Below are 27,077 nucleotides of genomic sequence, written 5' to 3'. Positions count from 1 at the left end.
ATCTATTTATTTATTTATTATGCCTCTTAATGCAAAAGAAAAAGAACCAGAAATGGATTTCTGTTCATGCCTTTGAATTAATTTAGATGCAGATGAGACAGAGAAAAAAAAAAAGGCAGCATGTCAACCTTCCTTTTGGGGGGAGGAGGAACAACAGGATCCATATCCTGCAGAATCTTGCAGTAGACAGAGGCCTCTAGGCCACAGAGCATCAGGTTGGAACAGCCTAGTAGCAGTGAAAATATCAGACCAAAACAGGCTTGTTGGGTGGACAGGATAGTAAGGCTGTCGGAGAGAAAAGAAGAAGCAAATAATTGAGAAGAGGCTGGAGGAGACAGAATCACATACTTCTTTTCAAATAGATTTCAGTATAAAGCCAAAAGAGAGAAAGACCTTGGGCTGCAGAGAGATGCAGAAGGGAACAATAAAGCTAGTTTTATGAGAAACAGGGGTGTTAGGAAGAGAAGGTGGGTGGAGAGTTGCAGAAATATATCCATTTCCCTCCCTCCCATTTTCTTTAAGGGTGTTTTTCTCAGAGCTTTTCCTTGCTTTTCCCCTCCCCACAGCAATCAGCCAAGCTGGGAAGAAGAGATTGTCTCTGAACTCAGTAGTGTGCCATGAGCACAGAAGACTGATAGTAAACAAGTAAACAGAGCTGACAACTGCGGTAACTATAGAGGCAAAGCCAGCTCAGTGACAAAAATGAAGACTGTTTCAGAGGTAAGGAAGGTTTGTCTTATTTTCTTTCCCTGTCACAGCAGCTCTTCTTCTTATTACTGCCCTAGGGTACTGAAGTAATTGAAATTTGAGACTTTGCATCCAGAAGGACCTTGCCGAGGTCTCAGAATTACTGATGTGGTGGGGTATGTTGTGAGGATTTAGGGATTCTTGCTCTTCCTGTTAGTCATCCTAACAGCCATTCCAAGGCTCTATTCAGACTTGTTTGAAGCCCTGGCAATAAGTAATAATAAGCTTAATAAGCTGATTATTTGCTTCTTATTTTGTATCCTCATTTTTCAACAAACAAATTATTCAAATTATTTTCAGAAAGCACTTATGCAGAAATGTGCTTTTTTTTTTTTTTTTTTTTTTTTTTTTTTTTTTTTTTTTCCTCTCAAAAAATTGTGGGTAAATGTGGCATAGCTTTCTGAACATGAAAATGGCTATTTGCTCTCCATGAAGCATGGTGTCCTTTTCCTGGTTTTACATCTCACAGATGATTAGTAGATGATTAGTAGAGTGTTAATTGGATATTTATAGACAAATTACTAACTAAACTGTTAGCTGAAGGTTGCTAAAAGGTACAAAACATTCATATATAATAACAACAGTAATATTTTCAATATAACTAGATTATATTAAAAAGAAACATATTTTGTTGTGTTGAAAACTGTTCAGTGTTGCAAGAGCTATGTTTTTATTGCAAATGGTCATTCACTTTATCTCATCTGCATTTTTCTAGCTAAAGAATTTGCAGAAACGTTTGGTTTGTATATCCATTCTCGTATTACTGTGTGATAGAGATCAGCCAACAATCACAATTTCAAATAGTTGTTGCCTTTTGTTATGTTTCTGACTTTTAGTAGTTCAGAATATAATTCAACACACTTTCTGTTTAGTTTCTCATGTTAGGAGGTAGGATACTTTGAACACGGTCTAAAACATTATTTCTGAAATGCCATTCAGTGTGCTCAACTTATGTGCTTAAATGATTTGCTGACAAAAGATAAATTTAAGAAAATGCTAAATTAATTTTAAGGCATTAGTTTGAAAACATCATCCACTTAACTAATGTGATATAGACAATTTGGGCAACTATTCAAGTCAGTAATTCCTGAATAGTCTACTGGCTGATAAACAATACCCTTAAATTGTCTGGTAAACATTTATGAAAAATAGCTCCAATTCTCCCTCCTTTGGGTCTCTTTATTTTAATGAATTTAATTTTCCTCCAAGTTACAGTCATCTTTTTCTGCAGCAGTACTAAACACTGGGGAAATAAGAGATGGGAGAGAATGCGGCAGAGGAACATCAACCTCTGCAGAATTCAGAGATGTCTTGGAAAGAGAAAGAAGGAGATGCTGAAGAAAAATCAAATTCTTTGGCTGATTTAATTGCATCAAACTGTTTTTTCTTTAATGTTACCCAGTACCTGTAAGGATTCTGCTAGCATGCTCTCATTCAAATGGGATAATTTGTGTAGTACATATCTTCAAAGTTGTTCATTTTATAACTAATTCATTTGTTTTATAACTAATGACGATTAGAAGTCTGCTTTTAGTGATTTCACAGGCATTTGATCTCACTTAGCTACAGTGAAGCCATTTAAATTTAAGCACTTGTACATTCTTCAAAGAAAAACATGAAAGAACTGAAACTGTAGTGGAAATTTATCTTCAACTTCATGCAAATACTAATCATACTTCTCACTCACTCAGATGAGGTCCATATGTAAGAGCTCTGTCAGAGATTAAAGGCTCTTTATCCTCTTGCACAGGCTTCTTCAGGCCATTCACTTGTCTCTTTATATGGGGCGTGGTGGGTGATGCAACCAAACCTCAAATATACCACATAAAATGCTTCTGCTTCCTGCAAGCTTTGTAACTGTGTCCTGTGCCCTGGGAGTTTGTATAGCCCAGTTCTGGCTCCACCTAGTTAAATCCACAGTTTCTTGCCAAGGATCACTGAATTAGGATGGACTTTATATTTCACTCTAAACTTCACAATGTCAAAGCCAGCCCCAGTAACAGAGGCCAGATTAGAGAGACACTCCTTAGGGAAGGTGAGGTGCTTAAAGAAATTTTTTTATCCTTATGGCTCACATAACACAGACCTTAAAATCCAGTTTCTAATAGAGAAGTAAAATAATAGAGTCATATGATTCTACAATTCTATGATAACATAGACCTTAGACTCCAGTTTTTAATCTAGAGGTACACAACCAATTTCAATTTCCCCCGGCAATGTTCAAGAGGCATTTGGATAATGCCCTCAATAATATGCTTTAAATTTTAGTTAGCCTTGAAGTGGTCAAGCAGTTGGACTCAATTATCTTTCAAGGTTCCTTCCTCCTCTCCTCTCCTCTCCTCTCCTCTCCTCTCCTCTCCTCTCCTCTCCTCTCCTCTCCTCTCCTCTCCTCTCCTCTCCTCTCCTCTCCTCTCCTCTCCTCTCCTCTCCTCTCCTCTCCTCTCCTCTCCTCTCCTCTCCTCTCCTCTCCTTTTTTTTTTTTTTTTTTTTTTTTTTTTTTTTTTTTTTTTTTTGTGGTGTGCAATATTCTGCTATTCTCAGTCTGGTAAATGTGCAATTCTTTAGTCATTTCACACTGGAGTTTTGAGGGGGACAGTCTGGTTTTCTTACAGGTTTTAAAGAAAAGTGGTTATTTGTGAAATTTTCATTTTCAAACGGAATGTAATTTATAGGACTGATGTAGACCTACTGTTAACAAATACTTTGATCTTGAGCATTGATTTCTCAGATTCATTAGTATCTGTGTGTTAGCAGAGGGTATCTATTTCTCTCTTTTGAGTAGTAAATAGCATAATTAGCACTCAAAAGAGAGAAATAGTTATCCTCTAACAGTGTGAGACTGAAGAACTGCAAAATGCTAATCATTTTGTTATAGGTATAGGACAGATTTTCAGTGTTAAAGACAAGATGTATTCCAGAACTCCAGAAAATTCTGGAGCATAGTGAATATAAATAGTTCACTCTTTCCTAAATGGTGAGAGACAAGGGCTTGGATTTTCTTTTTCCATTCAGCAAAGCAAATTTTCTTTTGCTCACTTCCCTCACTTTGTCTGTACTTGGAGAGTAAAAGATAAAATGTTTTACTACAGAAGCATTTGAAAGGAATTTAGATTTCTTCTTTTATATTTCCTACACTATACTTTGCCAGTATGTTCGTGTTTTGTATTTTGCACCTTTTAATGCCAGGATTCACTTGTATGCACTTGCTCTCTGCTTAGTTATCCTGTATCCTGTCTTAAGAAGTCATCAGAAAAGGATTATAAAGGGATAAAAGTAGTTAGGCATTTAACCCTTGTTACAGCTGTCAAATAAGCTGCTTTTGAGAAGTCAATGATTGAATAAATGGACATTTGAAATATATCAAATAATAGGGTCTGTTTTGTTGTTTTGTTGTTATTTTGTTTGTTTTCTGTTTCTTTCTATATTTTCTGTTCTGTTAATGTTTTTGAGCAGAAATCACCACCACAGTGTCCAAACATACTCCAGAAGTGTATTTCCGGAAATGATTTACTAAGATGGTTAACAGCAGGCTGTTCATTTTCTTAGCCTTTCCTTAGAGGAAGGGGCCTATGCTGTGAAGTATATGGCTACATCTTGTAGGGTTTTGTTCTTTTTGTAAAGATATATGTTTTCTGATTTTTGTTTGTTTGTTTGTTTGTTTGTTTTTGCCTAATAAGCATGATGATGAATGCATTTTAACATCATCTTTATCTTCTCCATGTAAGTGAGAAGAAAGGGCAAACAAGGAAAAATTCTGGAAGCTGAGAGCCATGATGAGACAAGTACTGGCCTTAACAGCAAAGGGCGTAAACCCACAGTATGGGAATGAAGGGAGTAAGGCAGGATTGGTGCCAGTAGCCAGGGTCAACCAAGAGTCTAGATTGCAAAGTAAGTCCATTGTGAGGAGGCAAGTCCAAGGTCAAACCTGCACAATCAAGTCTGTAGGTCAGGGTTCAGATCAATGGGGTACATGGCCAGCCGTAGGTGGGGCTATAATGCTGCTGAAGCATAGCTGAGATGAAGATCATACATGAGATCTGCAAAAAGCAGCTCCCACTTAAGGCACTCAGTGGCATTTGGCGGGCACCTCTACCGAGGTTTCTTCTAGCTTTCTCTGTCAAGATTTCTCAAACAACTTTATTATATTGGAGAGGCAGGCTTGAGCACAGGGAGCTAAGCTGGAATTGTGGTGGAGGAAGTGCAAGCCAGGTTCTAACAGTGATATGTAAGAATTTCAGACTAGCACTACCTTCAGCTTTCAAGGCTATTAGGTTTACTCCTTATTTGCTATACTATTTCCTCATTATCCTCTTAGTCTCAGGTTTTCCTTTATTTTCTGCTTTTTTTTTTTTTTTTTCCCCTTCTGCCTTCTTTTTCGCCCTGTATATTCTTTTCAATCATTCTACTTTTCATTTTTTCAGTTCTTTTCCTTTTATTAGACTACCAACATGCATTCCCATGTCTGTTCCCTTGTGGTATGCTGTAACCTACTGTTCTTGTCCACGTTCATGCACACCAAAGTAGGTAAAAGCAGTGAATACACACTGCAAAGGTAACTTTATGTAACTTTACCCAGGTGGAATTTAGAAGTGTAAAATGACATAGTCATGTTGCTTCCTTTGCAGTCAATGGAGAAAAGGACTGGTATCTTTGGAGAATGCTTCAGTTTATCTTAAGACATGTTTGAAATAGAAGCAGTACTCATAACATGGCTAACCTTTTCCACTGACTAAATTGCAAATACAACCGAATTTAAGAGCAATGTAAAGTCTGTAAAAAAGATACTCCCTGTGACTTACAGCATACTGCACTTTTTAGAATGGGACAAATCTCTCTCATTTGAACTTGACTACAGGGCTTAGGGTTCAGATGCTCTTTCTTGAGAAGAGATTAGTGCTCATGTTGAAATTAGTGCTCAAGTAGACAAACATTAAAGAACCACTAGTCCTAGTGTACTGGGTTTATGTGGCCAGGTTTTGGTAGCAGGGAAGCTGCAGATGTGGCCTCTGTGAGAAGAGTCCAGAAGTTGCCCCATTTAGAGAAGGGCCAGTTTTAGCCAGCTCCAAAAGGGACCCACCACTGGCCAGAGCCAAGCTAATAAACAATTGTATTTGCACCTCTGTGAGAGCACTTTTAAGAAAGTGAAAAACCCACTACACAACAGCAGCTGGGAGAGCAAGGAGAGAGAAATAGCCCTATAGACACCAAGGTCAGTGAAGAAGGAGGGAGAGCAGATGCTCCAGGCACCAGAGCAATAGTTCCCTGTGGCCTGTGGAGAAGATCATGATAGAGCAGGATGTTCCCATGCAGCCCATGGTGTAGTGCAACAGAGCAGATCTCCATGCTGCAGCCTGTGGAGGAGCACATGGTGGAGCACATGGATTTGACGTGAAGGAGAGCCTAAGGAGAACCCCTGCCGGAGCAGAGTCTGAGCCCGAGCTGCAGCCCATTGAGAGGAGCCCACACATGAGCAGATGGTCTGGCAGGAGCTACTGACTGTGGGGGACCCATGTTGGAGCAGTTTGCTCCTGAAGGATGGACCCCATGGTACAGACCCATATTGGAGCAGTTCTTGAAGAGCTGCTGCTTGTAGGAAGCCCATGCAAGATCAGTTCAGGAAGGACTGCATCCCATGGGAGGGACTCCATGCTGGAGCAGGGGCAGAGATTGAGCATGAAGGAGTAGCAGGGACAAAGCATTATGGACTGACTGCAGCCCCCATTATGCCTTCCCCTGCACTGTTTGGGGGGAGGTTGTAGAAGAGGGTGGATGGGGGGAAGGTGTTTTCAGCTTGCTTTTAGTTTCTCTCTGTTCTAGTCTGTTAGTAACAGGCAATACATTATATTAATCTCTCTATGCTGAGTTTGTTTTGCCTGTGATGACAATTGTTGAGCGACCTCCCTGTCCTCATCTCAACCCTTGAGCCCTTTACATCATATATTCTCCCCCTTCCCTTTTGAGGAGGGGGAGTGAGAGAGAGGTTGGGATGGAGTTCGGCTGCCCAGCTGGGTCAAACCACCACACCTAGCCATCCTGTTTTTAGCTTTAGGGGCTTTGTTACTTTCAAGAGTCATATGCAAGATGATTCCATAAAACAAAAGAAACTATGGGAGGGTAGGCCACCTCATGGCAAGCGGTGTTTAGATGTGTATTTAATAACACTGTGGAACAGCTGTTGCTGGAAAAGAAAGGGATATGGAAGAGGTGAGAATGCCCCTGGGAACAAACTCATTAGATGACTGGGGCCACTGTTAGTATTCTGTCACTAGTCCCATGAGTGATTTTCCAGTAGATACGTGAGAAGACAGAGTATATGACCAGTGCTAACTTTAACACAAATATTTTTTAATTTTTTTCTGTTTGTCTTATTTTTCTCTCCTCAGACCTATGACCAGGAGCTGAGAACAGGTGCAAAGAAGGAACGATGTCTTCAACGGAAAAGCCTACTTCTGTGTGCACTTCTTCTCAGTACTCTCCTTGGTTTTACATTACTTATCACCTACATCATGATGACTTGTGGTCTAGGTATAATATGGGATATCCTTTTCCCTGCTTCCTCATACAATCTATTTTTAAGTACCCTTCCTCTCCTATCTGCCTCCAATGCTTATTAGGCTTAGCATTTTTTTAAGAATCAGACTTTCAGGATCTTGAAGAAACATATGAAGACACCAGTTGTGAAAAGGTACACTCTTCTGCCTTCTCTTTTTCTCATAGCAGGGATATATCCCCACACTCCTCCTCCTCCTCTGCCTGTCATTTAATAAGCCTGGGTTCAGCTTTGTGGGACAGCAGCATTATATTGTCAAGATGTTCTTCTTGAATCTCCTTGTCCTGGCCTCCAGCTTCTATGACCCTGTAGTAACTTCCGGGAAACTGGTGCAGAATTTGAGATTTGTAGCTCCTCCTCCGCTTTTCCATCCCTGACTTAATAGGTCTAGTCTGGGCTCCCCAGTAAAATAGGGAAGCAGAACTACTGGAGCAAGTTCAGAGAAGGGCTACGAAGAAAATTGGAGGACTGAAGCATCTGTTGTACAAGCTGAAAGTAGGAGGGCAAGTTAGCCTGGAAAAGAGAAGATTGAGGGGAGACCTCATTAATGTATATAAATATCTGAGGGAAGGGTGTCAAGAAGATGGAGCCAGCCTCTTTTCAATTGTGCCCCGTGACAGTACGAGAAGGAACAGGCACAAACCCATTCCAGCCCCTGTTGTACATTGGAAACCATTTATTATAGAGACTAAGGAAAGATATTGGTTAGCTTAGATATTGCTTATTTTCACTTTGCATATTTTCTCCTATGAGAACTGCTGAAACCACAGAATGGAAAGTCTTACCTTGATTTACAAATGGCTTATTTAACAATTGAGCTGATCTGTTGTTGTTACAAGATACCCTGACCCCAAAAGAGAACACATACCCAGGGGTTCACAGCACCTTAGATAAGGAGGGTGGAGGTGGGGAGGGGGGTGTTGATCCCCCTTTATCTAAGGAGGAATACAAGAAACACTAGGAAATTTTTATTCTGTTTTAAGAAATGTCATTTATAAGAAATGTTTGTTTCCTACGCTTGAACATCTCCCTCTATGTATTAAGCTTATCTCTTAATTCTCTGTACTATGTCTTTTCTTTGCTCCATTTGTTGACATCATCAGTAGCTTCTTATCATTTGGCCAAATCACTGTGTGCTGTTTCAGAGAGAGCACACTGAGAAGGCAGAATAATCCAACCTGTTACTGCCTAGATAGAATGGAGGGCACCACCTCTGGACTGACTACCTGTCTTTTATTTAAAGAATCTCCCTTACAAAGTGCAATGGCAGCCTTGTTGTAAAGTTAAAGACAGAATACGTATTGTTCCATCTTCAGCAAAAACTTACAAGGAATTCAACAGTCTGTATGCAAAAGAGTTTGTACCAAAAATAAATCTGGAGGGAGGGGAAAGGCATGTCCCACAGACAACTCCTTTTTATTATTTTTTTTTGTGCATGTGTGGAGTTGTTCTCACTGCCACTGCTCAGTTCTCTCTTGTTTACTTCTGTCCAGGATCATGTGATGCTGAGCTGAGGCTTGCACTGCTGTCCAGACTCCTGAATTCTAGGAATGATGCTGTAGACCCCTGTGAGGATTTCTACAAGTATGCTTGCAGCAACTGGGAAAGCAATCACTCAAGCAGAACCACAGAAGAGTCACAAAACGTCTTTGATATATTGTTGGAGGAAAACCAGCTTGTCCTGAAAAGGCTTTTAGGTAGAGAGAGATGGTTGTTGTGTTACTTTCAGCATCTTTCTGAGTCAGAGCTGAGAATATTTATAACTGAGAGCACAATCATTCCTGTCAGGGACTGAGTCCAGTCTCTTCATTTTCTGTTATTACAGGTGCAGGTATATTCTTGAGAGATCATATTAAAATAGTTGCATTTCAAACATTTCAATTCTCCTTGCCAAGTGTAAGAAATGGAAGTCACACTTCAAAATTCAGGAAACTAAACCATTTTCCTACTGCCTTGTAAAAGTAGACCCTTTTTGCTGTGTATGTCTGAGTGTGCACTGTGACCTTGTCCTGACTCCATGTGGGACCAAAACCTAGGTATGATCAACCTTTCTGTTGTGCTCCAGTCTCCATGCAAAGAAAGTCACATATTTGATCTCAGGAAGAGTCATAGCAAACACTAGAAAACGTCTTGCTTTGGGTTACTTGGCAAAGTGTAGATATATTTACTAAACTGCTCTGAAAGTGCAAGGTGATATTTTCTTACAACCTTCCTCTGCTCTAGTACTGCCCATCTTTCTTTATTATCACCTTTATCACTCTTGTAGTTTTTCATTTTTATTTTATTTTTTTTTCCTCAGAGGCCCCACAGTTTGAGATAAGAGGTTCAGCTAAAGAGAAAGCAATCCAGTTCTATCGTTCCTGCATGGATACACAAAAGATAGAATCCCAAGGAAATCAAACATGGAAGAACCTCCTAAATCAGGTGAATGTTTCTGCTGCATCTTCTACATGCAGAAGACAATTCCTGTAAGAAAAAAGAAAAAAAAAAAAAAAAAAAGGAAAGAGTGAAATTTAGGCCATATATTCCTGCATGGTGGAATTTTGCTAGCATCTGGTTTTGAAATAAGCTCATGGTTCGCAGCCTGACTTCTACAAGATAAATCTCAATTTGAATGCTGTTTAAAGATTTGGCTTTCTGACATCAGGTACATAAATCTGCCCTCATGACCTTACATTTTACAACTGCTCAACAACCAAGACTGCAGAGAGGGATTACTTAATCTCAGAAGCTCAGTTCAATACAATTTGACTTACAGATCAGGAAACATCTTGCAAAATGGGTGAAACGCTTGTCTAAGATCTGACAGCCATCCACTACTCCAGGCTTCAGGAAAACTTGTCTGAAGAGGAAAATGCTTCTATTGCCATTCTGGGAGCTTCCTCCCAGTGCCAGGGAGAATTCCTGTTAGCAGATTGCAGTTATGCCCTGTCTCCAAGGCTGATGTGGAAACTTTCAGCAGAAGGAACAGTGACAGCAAGGCCCCCTGAGTATCTGCCTGTTAGGGAGGAGGAACCCTAAATTCCTGATCTCTGTTTGCCCACCTGGATAACTTTAGAAAAATATATTCTTTTTCGCTCCCTCCTTCACTGCCTTTTTATTTATTTTATTATTATATTTTTCCAGTGTACCCTGTTCTGTTGATAATTATCATTTGTTTTCGCTGTCACAGAATCACAGAATGGTTGAGGTTGGAAGAGACCTCTGGAGGTCATTTGATCCAACTCCCCTGCTCAAGCAGGGCCACCTACAGCCAGCATCTAGGACCTTCTCCAGATGACTTTTGAATATCTCCAAGGAGGGAGACCCCACAATGTCTCTGGGTAACACGTGCCAGTGCTCAGTCACGCACACAGTAAAAATATTTTCTGATGTTCAGAATCTCTTGTGTTTTAGTGTGTGCTCATTACCTCTCACCATGTCACTGGGCACCACTGAAAAGAGCCTGACTATATTCCTTCCATCTTCGGACATTTATATAGATTGATAAGATTCCCTTTGAGCCTTCATTTCTTCAGGCTAAGCAGTCCCAGCTCTATCAGACTTTCCTCATATGTAAAATGCTCCAGCCCCTTAGCCATTTCTGTGGCCCTTGATTGGACTCTCTCCAGTAGCTCCATATCTCTCCTGAATTGCCGAGCCCACTAGCCCAGCACCTGGACACAATACTTCAGGTGTGACCTCACCAATGCTGAGTACAGTGCTGATCACCTCCCTCAACCTGGTGATACTTTGCGTAATGCAGCCCAGGATACCATGAACCTTCTTTGTGGTAAGGGCACATTTCTGGCTCATGTTCTAGTTGGTGGCCACCGGAACCCCCTACAGCTTTCCAGCAAGGAGTCCCCCGGCATGTACTGGTGCCTGCAGTTGTTCCTCCCGAAGTGCAGGAATTTGCACTTTCCCTTGTTGAACTTTATAAGGTTCCTGTCAGCCCATTTTACCAGCCTGTCCAGGTCTCTTTGGATGGCAGCATGATGCTTTGGTGAATCAACCCCTTCTCCCAGTGTTATGTCATCTGCATACTTGCTGAGGACACACTTGGACCCATCATCCAGATCATTAATGAAGACGTTGAACAGGGCTGGACACAGAAGGGACCACTGGAGTACACTGCTAGGTGGTGGCCTCCAACTAGACTGATCACCATGCTCTGGGCCTGGCTGTTCAACCAGTTTTCAATCCATTTCACTCATCTGCCCATACAGCCCATGCAGCTTGTCAATGAGGATTATTTTGGAGACAATGTCAAAAACCTTATTGAAGTGCAGGAAGATAATTCCTAATGACCCTTCCCTCATCCACCATCCACCAGGGCAGTCATTTCATTGCAGAAGCTTATCCTGTTGATCAAGCATGACTTCTCCTTGGTGAAGCCATGCTGACTACTCCAGATGATCTTCTTCTTCATGTGCCTGCAAGTGATTTCCAGGTTTAGCCATTTCATCACCTTCCCAGGGACTGAGGTGAGGCTGACCAACCTGCAGTTCCCTGGGTCTTCCTTTGTGCCCTTCTTGCAGACAGGAATGATGTTTGCTTTCCAGGTATTTTTCCCAGTCTCCATGATCAATCAGATTATTGAGAGTGGTCTCACAATAATATCTGCCAGCTCCTGCAACATTCATGGGTGCATCCTATCAATGGTCATGGGCTCTGTAAATCCAGTTTGCCAAAATATTTCCTGACGTGATGGTCTTCCACCAAGGGTATGTCTTCCTTACTGCAGCCTTTCCTCTTTGTCTCTGTGACCTGGGTTTCTAGTCTTTCTAGTAAAAACTCTGGCAAAGAAGGCATTCAGAATCTCAGCCATCTTAATTTTCTGTGTAACCAGGTTCCCCATCTTGTTTAGCAACAGACTCACATCTTTCCTGGCCTTTGTTTTTTAATTGATACACTTACAGAAGCCCTTCTTGTTGTCTTCAACATACCTGGCAAAATTCAATTCCATTAGGGCTTTAGCTTTCTTAACTTCATCCCGGCATATTTGGACATCTCGGTATTCCTCCCAGGATACCTGTCTTGCTTCCACTCTTTGTAGGCTTCCTTTTTGTGATTGAGTTTGGCCAGGAGCTCCTTGTTAATCCACTCAGGCCTCCTGGCATTTTTGTCTTACTTCCTATTCATTGGGGTGGACCATTCTTGAACTTGGAGGAGGTGATCCTTGAATATTAACCAGCTTTCTTTTTTTTTTTTTCTATCTCTTTCCCCTCCAGTGTCATCTTGAAATTCATTACTTTCCTTAAGTGAAAGTGACAGGTAGTTTTAAAGCAGGGTATGTAGAAACCTTCATGAGTTTCCCTGCTGCTATTTGCTCTATTGTTTCTCTGTTGTCATAATGACTGAGTTCATAGGAGTGAAAAAAATGTTTGTAAATAAGAATCAAAAAAGTGTTTTTCTCACCTGTGGTTATGCTGTCTATCCCTTCTCTAGGTTGTTGGATGGAATATCACAGGCATAGGGAAAGCAAAAGATTTTAATGAAACTCTTCGGATTCTCATGGGCAGATACAACACCTTTCCCTTTTTCAGAGTGCATGTGGGACCTAGTCCTTTTGATCCCAAGACCAATGTAATTCAGGTGAGTGGATTAACGAAAGAGAGTTATCAGGAAGTGCCAGGAACAAAGAGTCAGTAACACAGTTCATGAGATCCAGGCTTGCTCAAGTTCTTCTTTGAAGAAAGTTTTCATAAAATTTTCTGTAATCTTCATAATTTTATTGCAAAAAAGACCCCTTAATTCTGGAGAATGAGGAGATGAGGAGGAATAGATCGCTTGCTTTCACCTCTTCTGGTTGATTGGTGTAAATTTCTGCTTTGTTGTGGAATTGTCACTTGTTCACAGGTGTGGCTAGTAGAGCAGTGTACTCTACAAAAGCACTCTAACTGTTAAGCATCTAATACATTATTATACTATTAATTTTGCATCTCATGAGAAATATTTAACAATGTGGTTTATATTTGAATGTCAGTCACCACAGATTTGTAATGAGATTGTAAATAAGCTGCAGAATGCGATAGATCCACAAAAAGTACCTAGGAAACATTTTTGAATCTTTCAGGCAATTTATTAACATTTCAAATGCTGTGACACAGAGACAAAGAAAGCCTATTTAACATAGTCTTAACACTTCTAGTGTTTCTGGAAATAGCCAGATATTTGTCCTTTACTCCTTTTTGCAGATTGACCATCCTGAGTTTGAGATGCCACCTGAGAGTAAATTCAAAGAGAAAAATTATCCTGAGGTAACATATCAGAGACTGACGAAAGGTAAAAATAGTAATTTGGTGTAGGGATCTCTTTGAATTTCTTCCTGATTCAGAGTGACCTATTTCCATGAGGTATGGTCGATGGCCTCTAAAAATGTCTCCAGATGGAATTTGTTATAAAATAGTCTGCTTTTGTAAAATACTAGCTTCTATAATGCAACCAATTTTAGATGCCATTTTTAAAACTTCTAGTATAGAAAGAGAATGTTACAATTTTGAGATATGATTGAGATATAAAATTGAGATGTGATTTAGTAGCTTAGTGGGTAGTATTGGTGATAGGAGGATGGTTGGACTAGATGACCTTGTAGGTCCTTTCAAATCTTGTGTTTCTATGATTTTTATGAATTTTATTTTGTATTTACTAGGTAATATGAATCTGGGGCTCCCTCTATGTTGAATGAATGTTTCAAAACTTTTTTCTTGTTCAAAATAAAGGCTTTATAATCTATTAACATTGGTGTAGTAGGGGAGTAATTTTAAAATGTTTTAACCTAAGCTAGGGAAATAAGGTCTTTGAACATGGGAGTCATTGCAGCAAAGATAATTTCATCACAACTATCTAATTTTTCTGAACTGCATAAAAACTGAGCTGATTTCAGTTTCTCAGTCTGACTCTTTCAGAAGAGTTCTCAAAAAATAAACCCTTTTAGCCATCACAAGTATTCCTGTGATAACTCATTAACATATAAGCAAGACTGCCATTTCCTCTCCATCCAAAATACTGAATTGTGTCACTGTCTACTACAGCTCTCCTAACTCCAGAGACAACAAGCCTGCAGCCCTAAAGTGATTCTGGTGTTTAAAGCAACTGTTAGCTGGGACAAATTAAAATTATTACCTTTTGAGAATTCACTGTTCTTCACTGAGAAAGGAGCTGTACTTGGCAAAGTGTGTTCCACTTGAAGAATTACATGAGGATGTTGTGGTGAAGATGACAGTTTTCAGGACAAGTGCTACATTGTTTTTGAAAGAGTGAATCTTATGTGGTCAAGATGGGTGGATGGATGGATGGATGGATGGATGGATGGATGGATGGATGGATGGATGGATGGATGGATGAGGTGACTAACTTTCAGTCATGTTTCTCCCCCGGTCATATGCTCTGTATTGCAGGTTCTCCGTGTCTATCTCTCATACCTGGAAAAAATTGGAGGGCTACTTGGAGGTCCACAGGATGGTTTCCCTCATTCATTTTCCCTTACCTTGTCCTTCATCTCTAAACTCCAGCGTGTTGTTACCCCACTGCAGGAAAGACAGAAGAGGGGGATGCTGTTCTTTCGCACTAACATTAAGGAGCTACAGGTATCTATCTGTGCCTTAGAACTTGAGAAACACAATTACATGTGATGTTCACATTCTGAAGATCCAGATCAAAAGAGATGTGAGCTACACTGTTTAGATGCCCTTCTTGCAAATTACCCTTGGAGACTGTTGAATTTTAAATAACCTATTAACTTACTGTCTCTTATTGATAGCAGTTGGAATTTCCAGGTCCCCAAATCCACTCCCTGTCTCCCCCATGCTGTTCTGATAAAAGAAATAAATGTCTATTCTCCTTTTCTAGTATAATCAATACCCACACCATAAAAACAGCTCAACTTGTTGAAAGTATCCATTACCAGTATCAAGGAGACAATCCCAGTTTCCCTGTTATTTCTTGACAATCTGTTTAGGCTGACAGCTCAGCATGTAAGCTTTGTTTTACTTCTAGGAAAAGGCACCTGCTATTGATTGGTTGTCATGTCTCCAGGCCCTCTTCCATCCTATGCCAATGAACCTTTCTCAGCCAATTGCAGTGCATGACATGGATTACTTAAGAGGCATGTCACAGCTCATTGAAGGCTGGAACAATGAAAGGTAGGAGTTGTACAAATCTGTGGTTGAGGTTATTCATGCCTTAAGAAATATTTACTTCTGATAACGTAAGTTAATGAGTTGCAAGCCTGCTGTGTCTCTGTATTCACAGGTCCAGTGCTGAGGATTAGCATATACTCCCAATAGGCTTGCACATGCATACAACGTATATGTACACATATAAGGATATATATTGCCCCCCACCACCACCCATGCAAACATGAATAGCGCAGTCAGCCTGATCCTAGTCCTCCTCTGCACATGATCAGGATTGGACTACACTAGTGAAATATAAAAAATATATATTTACGTACACACACAATATGGATTACTGCAGTATTTGGCCTTTGATACTCAGAATGTTCAGTAGCCTGCCCCAGATGCCCTGATCTCCACAGCTGCTGGCACCTGGATATGCGGGCCACTGAGACTTGCAGCCCAACTCTGGTTGCTGGTATTCAGATATCTTCTAGTTACAAATACACATTAAAAACAGATCTCTCCAGTAGCTGGTCAAACTGTTGTTCTCTCCAATAGCCAACCTTGTCTCCCTGGTATCCAGTCCCATTCCCACAAACAAACTCACCCACAAACAAAGATATTTAAAAATAACTTGATGAGACAGACTCTGGTGACCATGCACAGGACTCAACCAGACAGACATACTGACAAGACACAAGTTTACTCTAGTCCATTCTCTGTTATCACCTTTCCCCTTAACTTTACCATGCATAAACTCCTCTCAGTCCACCATGATCCTTTCCTTTCTCTGCCTTTGGTGCTTCGTACAAGCATCCCATATTAAGTCTCACAGAATCCTACAGTCCCCTCAAAGTATCCCATAAGAAGTATTACCCAGTCCTAAAGTGCTCTTTCCCCTTCTTCCCATAATGAATCCTGTACTCAAGTAGGTAATTATCCCTTGGGTATTCAGGGTGTTCTTGAGTGTGAGTTTCTTTGGTTGACTCATGTCAGCGGCTTTCATAGCAAAATGAATGAGCAAATCATCGTTCTTTTGTTAACCCCAGGAGTAGTCCATTCAGGATACTTTGTTGTCACTGTTCAGGTTACCAGGTTTCCTCTGCCTCAGATTATTCCTCTGACACTTGCCATGCTTCTGTGTTTATGGTGACCTCTTAACGCCATAATCTGACTGTTGCTGAAAAAAATCACTGTATTGACTTTGTTCTCCTCTTAGAGTTATTCATGATTTTTGTCATTTCCATCAAGCTTTTGCATGGTATCCTGTCCACATATTTGCTTTTAATTCATAACATTGAATATTGTTTGCTGTTCAGTGCTGACTGGTTTCTGCTTATTTTTTTTAGGTCCAGGTTTTTGATGGAATAACTGCTTAAATATTTGACTTCATCCAGCTAGGAGGTGATCCCATCTTAATGTGGGCTAAAGTGGTCCTCTCTATTGGTCTTCCTAAATGTCATGTTCCTACAGGGTCCTTTCCATCTATATGATTCTTTGTCTGGTTGGGAATCTCTCCCCTGCCCTTGACAGTCGATTCCAAGATGCACGCTTGGAGCTATCTAGGACTCTTCATGGGAAAATGGGATCTAGAGTGGTGAGTTAGCTTTTAAACATCTTCACTTCCACAGCGCACACCTTCTGGATATTCTCTTGATCCCTCACCTGGATGGAGCTTCTTAGATCTGGGGTGGAGAACCACTCCTACTAGGCCAATTAAGGCTTCACATTTCTCAAGGATTTGTAAACATGACACAAAAAAGATTTCAAGGGCTAATTGCACTGTATCATGGGGTGAGGAACAATGTATAGATAGCCACCTTCCTTCTATTTATTTGTTACAGTCAGAATATGAGTATTCATCTTGTGTGAATACAAGTAGGGTAAATAATTCTTTGTTTTACTGTATTAAAATTTTCAGTATTTATGGCTGTCATTTTTAAATAACAACATATAAACTACTGACAGCGTGTTTATTTATCTTTTTACCATCTTCATCTTTCTGTCTCTTCACTCTCAGCTGTCTTTATTTTTTTCTCTATTCTTACAGACCCCAGTTGAGCGCTGGAAGAAGTGTTTGACTGATACCAGCTCTTTCTTTGAGCCAGTCCTAGGGCAGATGTTTGTGAAGGAAATTTTCCCTCAGCAAACCAAGAAACTTGTAAGTATTCATCCTCTTAAACCCCAAAACCCCAAGCATAGCTCAGCTTTGTTCCTTTTTTTTTTTTTTTTTTTTTTTTTTGCCTTGTCAGCTTAGAACAGCATCAAGGCAGCAAAAGCTTTTGTACCTTTTTATGTATTCCTGTATGTTACATACTTCTCTTCTGTTTGGGGGAAATGTGTGATATCAACAGAACAAGAGCACTGTCACTGCTAGAATAATCAATGTTAAAATACCACTTAGAATCTTTATCTCATCTGTTAGCAAAGCTATATGGACTGCAGAAATACCTATGAGAACCCTGTGAGTGCATGCCATTTCAGTGTGTTTAACTGAAATGGCAGTTATTATTCATCAGAAATCCTGAGGTATTTAAATAAACTTTTCAGTCATAAAGCCAATAAGGGAATGGTGGGTGAACAAGGACTGCATAATATTTATGACCAGTTTTACAGAAACAAATCAATATCAAAACATTCTGAGAGGATCCACAGTAAACGGAACACCTGTTGGCACTGTGGAAAAGATATCTTTCTTTACTTTGATGATGAGACTTTTTTTTTTTTTTTTTTTTTTTTATTTAATGGAGGGAAATTAGTGTAGGCATCAAGTTTTTTGAGGTTTTCAGTGTATACAAGTAACAAGGATGATAATAATAACTCCAAGAAAGAGACTATGTACTGAAGCAAAAAGCTGAATAAGCAAAGCACAATTTTGTGAAGGAGAGACTCAGACTGCTGTAACTTTGGAAAGGGAGACACCAATAAGAAATTATTGTGGATGTTTTGTGAAATGGGACAATCATTTGATCCATTCCCATCCCGAAAGGGATTTAATGAAAAGGGATTATGTTTCCCCTCTTACTATGATGGTCGAGAGGAAAAGGTGTGTGGGAAAGAATGATGACATCTGTGAGGAACCACTGGATGCCTAAGAAACTTAAGCCTAAATAGATATAGAAGCTGCTATTTCTTCTTTCATCAAGAGAAGAGGAATAATATTCCAACTATTGTATGGTTGAATTGCTGGAACATGGGAAGACAATAACTAGGCCTGAACAATGTTTTTCTGCAGTTCTGAATGTGCCTTCTGTTCTCCATGGCAGGCTGAAGAGATGTTCTCTGAGATCCAAGATGCTCTCTACAGCCAACTGGATCAGTTGGAGTGGATGGATGAGCAAACACGCCAACAAGCTAAAGTTTTGGTGCGTGCAGAAGGCAGAAGTTACTGAGGCCAAACTTTCCCTATAGTCTCTGGAGAAAAATGGAAGGGGCCTACATATTTCTACCTGTTCCTACAGGCACACAATTTTAAATAGATTCCTTATACACACTAAAACCTTTATGTGGTTCTATAGGTGTCATCACGCACAAGACACTGATACATAGGCCACAGATACTGTGAATTAATGTAATGTGATGAGTTACATAGTACCTTCAGATTTACACATCTATAGAATTTTAAAAATATAAACTGAATTCCAGAAAACTGTACTAAAAAAAAAAAAAAAAAGTAGAACAGAATAACAAGAGGAGATGTCTTGTTGAAAAAGAGCAGTTGTTTTTGTAAACTGCTGATTAATAGATCCTATTTTTGTTTAGAAATAGAGTTTAAAAGGGACTTCCAGAATGTAAAACTCCCTGTTGGTCACATTTTTTTTTTTTTTTTAATTATGATTTTAGATGTCCACGCTACAAGTGGAGATTGGCTATCCAGCTTACATACTTCAGACTGCCAAAGTGAACCTGGAATACCAGAATGTGAGCTATATAATGTAAACCTGTCTGTCTCACTACTGGCAGTTTACTTGTACTAACTGCTGTCTTGTCTGCTGATAAAAGAGGCCATAACCTCTGAGCAATGCACATATCACTTTCTGAGAAGAGGTGGATCCAGACAACCCGTATCTATTGCTTCTGCATTGTCCAGTGTTGCCTGTGCTGCCTCCTACTGACTGTGACCTGTTTGTATGTTCTATTTGAAGATAATGTTCTGGTCACATCTTAAATCAAAAGTCTTTTGAACTGGGAGAGGAAAAAAAAAACAACACAACAAAAACAACAAGTGTTGCATTAGTTTGTCTTTTGATGAAACTCTTTTTTACCTGTGGGACTTTCCTCTCTCTCATACTGTCCAATTCATTCCTCTCTCATGCTCTGTGACATTGACATTTCCCAACTCTTCCCTCAGCTGGAGATAAATGAAGACACTTTTTTCCTCAATGTGGTGGCTTGCTTGAAGACAATGAGGGAGAATTCCTACTCAAAACTCCTTCAGCATCATTCACATGTTAAGTAAGTGTCAGATGTTGATATGAAGAAAACAGATTACCTGAGGTTGGAAGGTAATTGTGGTGATCTCCTAGTCCAATCCTCCTGCTCAAAGCAGGATCAGCTGGAAGAGGTCACTCAGGAGTGTATCCAGATGTCTGTCTATATCTCTCTTTTATTAAGGATGGGAAAGGCTCTGGCAGAACTGGACACAGTACTTACAGCTGTGGTTACACTAGTCGTGAACAAAGGTTCATAACCACCTCTTGACCTAGTGGTGACTTTTCTCCTAATGCAGGGCAGGATGCCGTTGTCCTTTTCTGCAAGGACACATTCCTGCCTCATCTTAAAAAAAAACCCTGAACATGGCACTCTATCTTGTGTTCAGCATGAGTTCCTGCTATCAAAACCACCACTGTTGTGGAGGGAATCCCAAACCCTTCAAAATGGAATCTTTTCTGCTTATTGTCATAAAGCCGTAATACAGAGGAATATCTGGTGTTCCTGGGCTGAGCTATCTGACAGTAAAGCATTATGTGGAGATGAATATTGGCAGGAACACCTCGAAGTCAGGACATGGATGCTTCTGAAGGCAGGGAGTGGAGATAGGCATACTTGGGACTTGAGGTGTATTCTGTGCAGGACGTTACAGAAGGTTAATAATTCTGACTTATTTGACAGTGAAATTGTGAAGGTGAATCTCTAAATGTGTGTGAAAGCTAAGCTACCAGCTCTGTCTGTAAATGAGTAAAGATTTGTTTCAAGCACCTTTAACTCTAGATAATGTGAATTTCATCATTTTCCTTCATTGTGTGAACAGTTGTATGGAGCAAAGCATTTCTGCGCACCCAATGGAGGAAAGGAGCAAGGTATGAGATACAGATTAATACATTCTCTCATTTCTGCTTCTAGCTGGCAGGTGTTCCCCTGGGCTGTCCATTCATACTACTCACTAAGGCACCACATGGTGGTCTTTCCTGCTGGAATGTTCCGCAGCCCTTTTTTCCACATGGAGTTTCCCAGGTATGAAGGGGCTGCAAAAGTGGAAGCTGAATGTAGTCCTTTTGCTACACCATGTTTCCAGGAAGAATCTCAGTGAATGTGTCCTGAACCTCTATTTCTAACTGCATCCCAGAAAGATCAAGTATAAGGGGAAAAATAGCTTTTTTCTAAAGCCACATGGATGTGGCTTGCCAGTTCTGCTCTATGAACTCTGAAAGAGTGTGATCTTTCTCTGGAAGCAGAGAAAGAGTTTGCTGGAGCAATATTAGAATATAGGTGAAAGTAAGCTGAGACAAGTGTATCATCCCAAAGCAAAGAGGTAGAAGTCTTGCATAGGTTAACTGAAAAAAACAATAAAATAAAAAAAAACACCTCTGCCTTTCTTTTTCTAGATTCCAAGTATTTCTTCAATCTAATTCATAGAAATACAACCCAGAGCAAATAGGAACAACTTCTTGTAAAAAGTCTTTTCAAATGGATCAAACACAGTTCTGTTCTTCCTTTTCTTCAAGAAACCTCCTCTAATTAGCAGACATATTTTTCATTCTGAGACTTCTCCTGCAACAACGATACCTCTATAGACTATACTTTCATAGTTTGGTTCTTTCATCATACTGAACAGTTCTTTTAAACTTTTTTTTTTTTTTTTTTTTTTTCTGGTATTAAAAAGCACTTAAACATCTGACTGTAAAAATATTATCTGATGTCCTTTTTTTGCATGATAACTGACAGAGACTTGACATAATCCCATCATACTCCAAAGATCAGTTCACACAGTGGGAAGAGACTGAAGTCTGAAAGAAACCCATCTCAGTTAAAGTAATTATTTTTTCCATGGTAATCTTCTGCCACTACTTGTATGACATTTGCTAGTGTTTGCATTGTTTCATGAATTCATTATATTATGGAGAATAGGAAAAGAATAATAGGAAAAAAATCCAGTGGTGTAGGTTTTCACATTATTGTTCCTCTGAAAAAAAAAAAAAAAAGAAGAAGAAGAAGAGAGAGAAAGTGTCTGCAGCTTCTTATTCCTTTTGTATTTGGTGTTAGTAAAATATATTTTTCTCACCTTCATTCTGGGTCAGTAGACTCATAAGTCAAACTTGTGTTGGCACATTAACAGTTGGTCAGATGATGCTCCAGAATTTAAATTTTACTGTCAAAAATAATTTGCCAGTTCAGATAACTATGAGTATACTTGTTAAAACTAAAATTTGGCAAGACAGTTCAATCATTATAAGCTCCAGAGTTTCTGCAAGAGCAACTCTAAAATAAGATAAATTATCCTGTCCTTGTCGGTGTCCTAATGAGTTCCTGTTGATATAATAATGATACCCCATCTCTGGAAGTATTCATGTCCAGGTTGCATAGGGCTTTGAGCAACCTGGTCTAGTGGAAGGTGTCCCCATTGGCAGGGGGGTTGGAACTAGATGATTTTCAAGGTCTGTTCCAACCCAAACCTTTCTATGACACTATGATTCTAGACCCATTTCATGCTTTAGTAGTGTTAATCAGTGGCTGTAAAACAAACAAACAAACAAACAAAATCATCATTTTGTATTATGGAAATATATTTTAATTGTACTCATGCTTGTGTGACTGTAAATTCATTGCACAGAATGATAGAAATTCATATTGGAAAGAACCTCCTGCTTGTAGTGAGTGGAAAGATTACCAGTGCTAGGCCTGAGTAATTTTAGTAAAGCCTTCATGATTTTAATTTGCCTTACCAGTTTTATGTATTGTGTTTCACAAGATGACTGCTGCAAGACTGCCTTTCCAACCATCCTGCTCTTGTATTTTGCCATTGCAGTTACTGTTTATGTAGCAGTTCAGCCAATAATGGGTAACTAAGGATGTATCTCAACAGTGTATCACATTACAGTTAATAAGGACAGAATTTAATTCTCTCTTATTAAGATGGCTTATTAGCTAGGAATGCTTTAATGCAAGTCCATTGTGCAATTTCAAGCATTGGTAGAGTAATTTACATTTGTGTTCATATTTTTACAGAGTACCACATCTGGGAGGCAATAAACAGAAAGTGCTTCTGTGGTCTCTCAGAGTAGAATGCTTCTTTGCGGTACACAATTGTGCTCAGTGGTGATAAAGAATGCTCACCTGTTCTTCTTTTATTTTCAAAATCATTCTTTTCATGTTTATTTTTCAGTGCTGTGAACTTTGGAGCTATTGGGGTCTTCATGGCGCATGAACTTCTTCATGCATTCTATGGTTATGGTGGGTACCAGCTGCAGGGTAAAGCTTATCCTCTTCGTTTACTGTTCTAGGCCCCCAGTGGTAGTTTCCCTTAGGGGTTCTTCAGTCCTGGCCCCTATATCCATATATACATACATTATTAAAGCAGGTGAAGCTAAGGAAATCCACTCCATACCAAATGAAGAAAACTCAGTGTCGGGAATACAAGTGAACATCAGAAATAGCTTTACTTTTTAGGATTTTTTTTTTTTTTCCCTACAGTGCTGCCTGGTGGCTGTCCTACATGCAACAGCAGTGTGCTACAGAAATCTATAGATTGCTTTGTTGAACAGTATGAAAGCTTTGACTTTAAGGTCAACGGTACTATTACGCTCTTGGAGAATACAGCTGACAATGGAGGGCTTGCCATTGCTTACCAGGTATTGTAGTTTACTTATTTCTCTGATGTCATTTTTATGATCTCAGAGTCTCACCAGACAGCTCAACTGGCATGTCCTAAGACTGCCCTGTAATATCCCTGTCCTACATACTGCTCCAGTCCCAGATTTCTTGCATGTCTGTGCCAGTGCAGCATATGCTTTACATTTCCTCTGGTATTCCAAACATAGGTTCTTCACAGAGCTGTGCTTATAATCTCACTACCACCATATAAGACTGCTTATCCCCTTCACCTGTTCTGGGGTGGTCCTTTTTTTACATCCCTAATTATGTAATGCATACAAAACAAGTTATTATTTTATATTAGGTTATTATATATTTATGTTAAACCTAAGGAATTAAGTTGAGATAAGAACTAGAATTCTGTATTGTGATAAAATTACTCTACTGTCATGTTTTCAGCAATATTTCTGTCTAGAACTCCTGCAGGAATTCAGAGGTTTAGTTAATTAATGAGTGCAGAGTGCTCTGAGTTATCTGGGTGTCAAATGGCACTTGTTGCATTTCTGTGTGAAGAACTTTGAGACTGTTACAGACACAAAGATTTTTTGATGGCATTCATAGCACCAATAAATAAAGTTTTTCAGGTATCTGTAACTTTCTTTGAAAGTAATTTTCATTTTTTTTCATAGTGCAGTCATCATATCTCTTCTGACCAGCTGTGTACAGTAGTGTCAGAAAATGGAAGCAAAGGAATTAACATTGTTATTCTCCCTTCTTACAGCTATTAGGCACATCAGAGTGAGCAGAAAGAGATACAAGCATGCTAAATATATTAAAAATATACCAGACTGATATATTTAATTGACAGAAGACATGTTTCTTGGACACTGTCTGAAGTGGAGTTTACTATTAATTTTCTCTCTCCACAGGCCTATAAGAATTGGATGAATAAGCACAAAGAGGAGGATTTACCCAAGATCGGACTTTCATACGACCAGCTTTTCTACTTCAGTTTTGCTCATGTAATGAATTCTAGGCTAGTCATGTGTCTCTCACTCTCCATTATCTTTTACATTATTACAGTCTGTCCTTCTCAATATTCAGTCTTTTTTTCTTTTTTTTTTTTTTTTTTCCCCACTCTTCCTAGAACTGGGAATGATAGATGTTGTTGGAAGACTCAGAATCTTATTTAGAAAGCTAAAATTTACATATGGGGCTCTTAATCTGTCATGGATCTCACTGCAAACAAGATGCCTGTCTGTAAATATATCTTTTACAAAGCTCTGAAGTCTACCAAAATTAAGTTGTAGCAGACAAGTTGTGTCAGAGAAAGAAGACTTCTTTGCCATCCTCAGTACTTTTGCTACTCTGAGCAATCTTACTAATAGAAAATGAAATTTTAGTAGAAAACACACATAGGTCTCCATCCCTTGCTCCATCCATCTCTTTGTCAAGTTGTAAGGTCATTCTGAGTGACTGGTAGAGAAAAAAGTTTAGAATATAGATATAGTTTAGAGATAAAGAATGAGAAATACATGCACACATAGTTGGAGATTTTTGTGGGAACATGGTTTAAGGATTTGTGCAAAGTTGTGTGGTTTTGCAGGTGAGTTTTTTTAATTTCATCATCATGCCATTGGATTTCTGTGCTCAGAAAGGTCATACCCATATTAAAGACTGTAAATGTGCAAAAGGAAAATTTTCAAATCACAAGAGTGAAAATTTGGATTTCCAGTTGTAACACCAATAAAGTCACATAATCTTCCCCCCACTGTCTGTAGTAGTAATGGGATGTTGTAATGAGTGCTCACCTTTCCTAATGAGATATAATTCATTTTTGTTAATAAACTAAGTCTGGACACTTAGGCTACATCTATACTGTCACAGTAGGACAACAGTAGGACACAATAGGAACTTTGGAGTCCAAGGCTGCATGAACCCAAAACCCAATTCATTTTGTTGTGGACTGTGTAGCTTAGAGAAAAAGCAGGTGGCTGGTTGGGTAGGAAAATTGGGAATGAGATGTTTAGGGAAAGGGAAGGGAAAATAGTCATAAAATGTGGCTGTGAAGGGAAGTATCTGAACATTGTTGGCACCCATGTATGTGGTTCTTAGTTTATTTCAGCAGCCTCAGTGATGTGGAATGTGCAGAGGCATAAGAACTTATGATTTATTTACATGAGGACAGTCACCCAAACTGACTTTTCTGTTTTACTTTCCTTCAGGCAATGTGTGGACACCAGGATCCTGAGGAATTACAGTCTTCCTTGAACACAGATCCACACAGTCCCTTGTCACTTCGCATCCGTGGACCTGTTAGCAATAGCAAGGACTTTTCCAAGCACTTCCACTGTCCCAGTAGATCACCAATGAACCCAGACAGCAAGTGCCACATTTGGTAACCTGTACGGAGGAGGAAGAATGATACAACTCCAGGAAGATGAAGGCCTGACCTATGCAAGTATGACCCATGGGGTCATACTCAGGGCCCATGGGGTGACATGGGGCTTTTATTCACTCTTCTGCCTTCTTTTTCTTGATATCCTTTTCTTGTCAGTTTATGGTAGCAAAAGCCTCAAATTGAGCTCATAAGGGGAAAAGGTGTCTTCCCACTGCTCCCAGCACTGTCCCCCAAATGGGACAACTCTGTAGACCAGCAAGTCCCAAGGTAAAAAGATGACTAGCCAGTCTCTAGTAGGTAACAACTTCTGATGAGTTGTAAACAGAAGTACTGTTGCATTATCACACTATCTGTTCAGTGCATTTCCCTGACTATTCTAGCAACCTCGGTCATGTAGAATGGGCACGGCAACATATTAGACTCCTAACATTTGATCATACAAGTTTGCCTCTTCGGAAAATTCTGTGTTACTATGCAAACTACACATGTAAGTTATCAGAGAAGGAAGAGTCCACTTCTATTCAATCTGCTGATAAGTAGTAGGGAAAACTCAGTGGCTGCATTTTCTAGGCTGGAAGAGAGTTACTAAATAATGAAGGTTACTCATGTAATCTAGGAAAGCATCGTCTTCGAGGAAAGTGAGACTGGGAGCTGAGAACTAATTCTCTTTCTGCTTTGTTTCTTTTCCATCAAGATTCCTTTTTTCTTTCTTAGTCTCTGTTTAAGGTTGAGGATATGGTTAAGGGTGAAGTGTGGAACAGTAACAGGAGTTGCTAGGGGTCTCTGAAGATCATTAACTTGAATATTAAGAATTCCAAGAACTTCTCTAGACCCAAACCAGTTTCTCTCATCCCTCCAAGTTTTCTTATCCCCGCATTTGTAAATATTTACCATCCAAAAAGAGGAGCTTGTCAGAAATAGAATTTCACTATCTACTTGAAACTGAATTTTAGATATTAATTTACTCCAGAAAAAATAAAGAGTAAGAAATAATATATTTTAGGGTAGAGAGAGACATGATTAAAGCACATTCTCAAGAACAACATATTAATTTCATCAATTTCACCTTCTGATAATTTAAATATATATATATATACATACATCAATCTTCTACACATTTTACCAAAATTAATAAGTATACAAAACTCTCCTTTTTGCATTAACTTCAAACTATTCCATTTATTTTACTTAATATATTGTATGCCTTGGGTTTGTTTGTAGAATAGATGATGGCAAGTGAAAACAC

The 27,077-nt window shown here is 39.4% G+C and overlaps 1 protein-coding gene across 1 annotated transcript; it reads left to right on the top strand.

Moving 5' to 3' along the window:
• Nucleotides 1-650: 650 nt before the first annotated feature.
• Nucleotides 651-25,977, top strand: KEL (Kell metallo-endopeptidase (Kell blood group)). Its single transcript, XM_032201832.1, has 18 exons — nt 651-720; nt 7,131-7,272; nt 8,791-8,994; nt 9,597-9,721; nt 12,728-12,874; nt 13,477-13,539; nt 14,680-14,868; nt 15,278-15,423; nt 16,873-16,996; nt 17,450-17,560; nt 18,666-18,764; nt 19,243-19,320; nt 19,751-19,854; nt 20,743-20,853; nt 23,003-23,070; nt 23,311-23,468; nt 24,360-24,452; nt 25,656-25,977. Exons 1-18 carry the CDS (start codon nt 703-705, stop codon nt 25,830-25,832), a joined length of 2,157 nt encoding a protein of 718 aa, XP_032057723.1. The 5' UTR covers nt 651-702; the 3' UTR covers nt 25,833-25,977.
• Nucleotides 25,978-27,077: the final 1,100 nt, after the last annotated feature.

The sequence above is a fragment of the Aythya fuligula genome, chromosome 1 (assembly GCF_009819795.1).
Source record: "Aythya fuligula isolate bAytFul2 chromosome 1, bAytFul2.pri, whole genome shotgun sequence".
Taxonomy (NCBI): Eukaryota; Metazoa; Chordata; class Aves; order Anseriformes; family Anatidae; genus Aythya; species Aythya fuligula.
This window is presented reverse-complemented; position numbering and strand designations above follow the sequence as displayed.

Coding starts and splice junctions, on each gene's coding strand:
- KEL (XM_032201832.1), top strand. Junction 14,869..15,277: donor CTAACATTAAGGAGCTACAG/GTATCTATCTGT, acceptor TTTTACTTCTAG/GAAAAGGCACCTGCTATTGA. Junction 20,854..23,002: donor TTCCACATGGAGTTTCCCAG/GTATGAAGGGGC, acceptor TTTATTTTTCAG/TGCTGTGAACTTTGGAGCTA.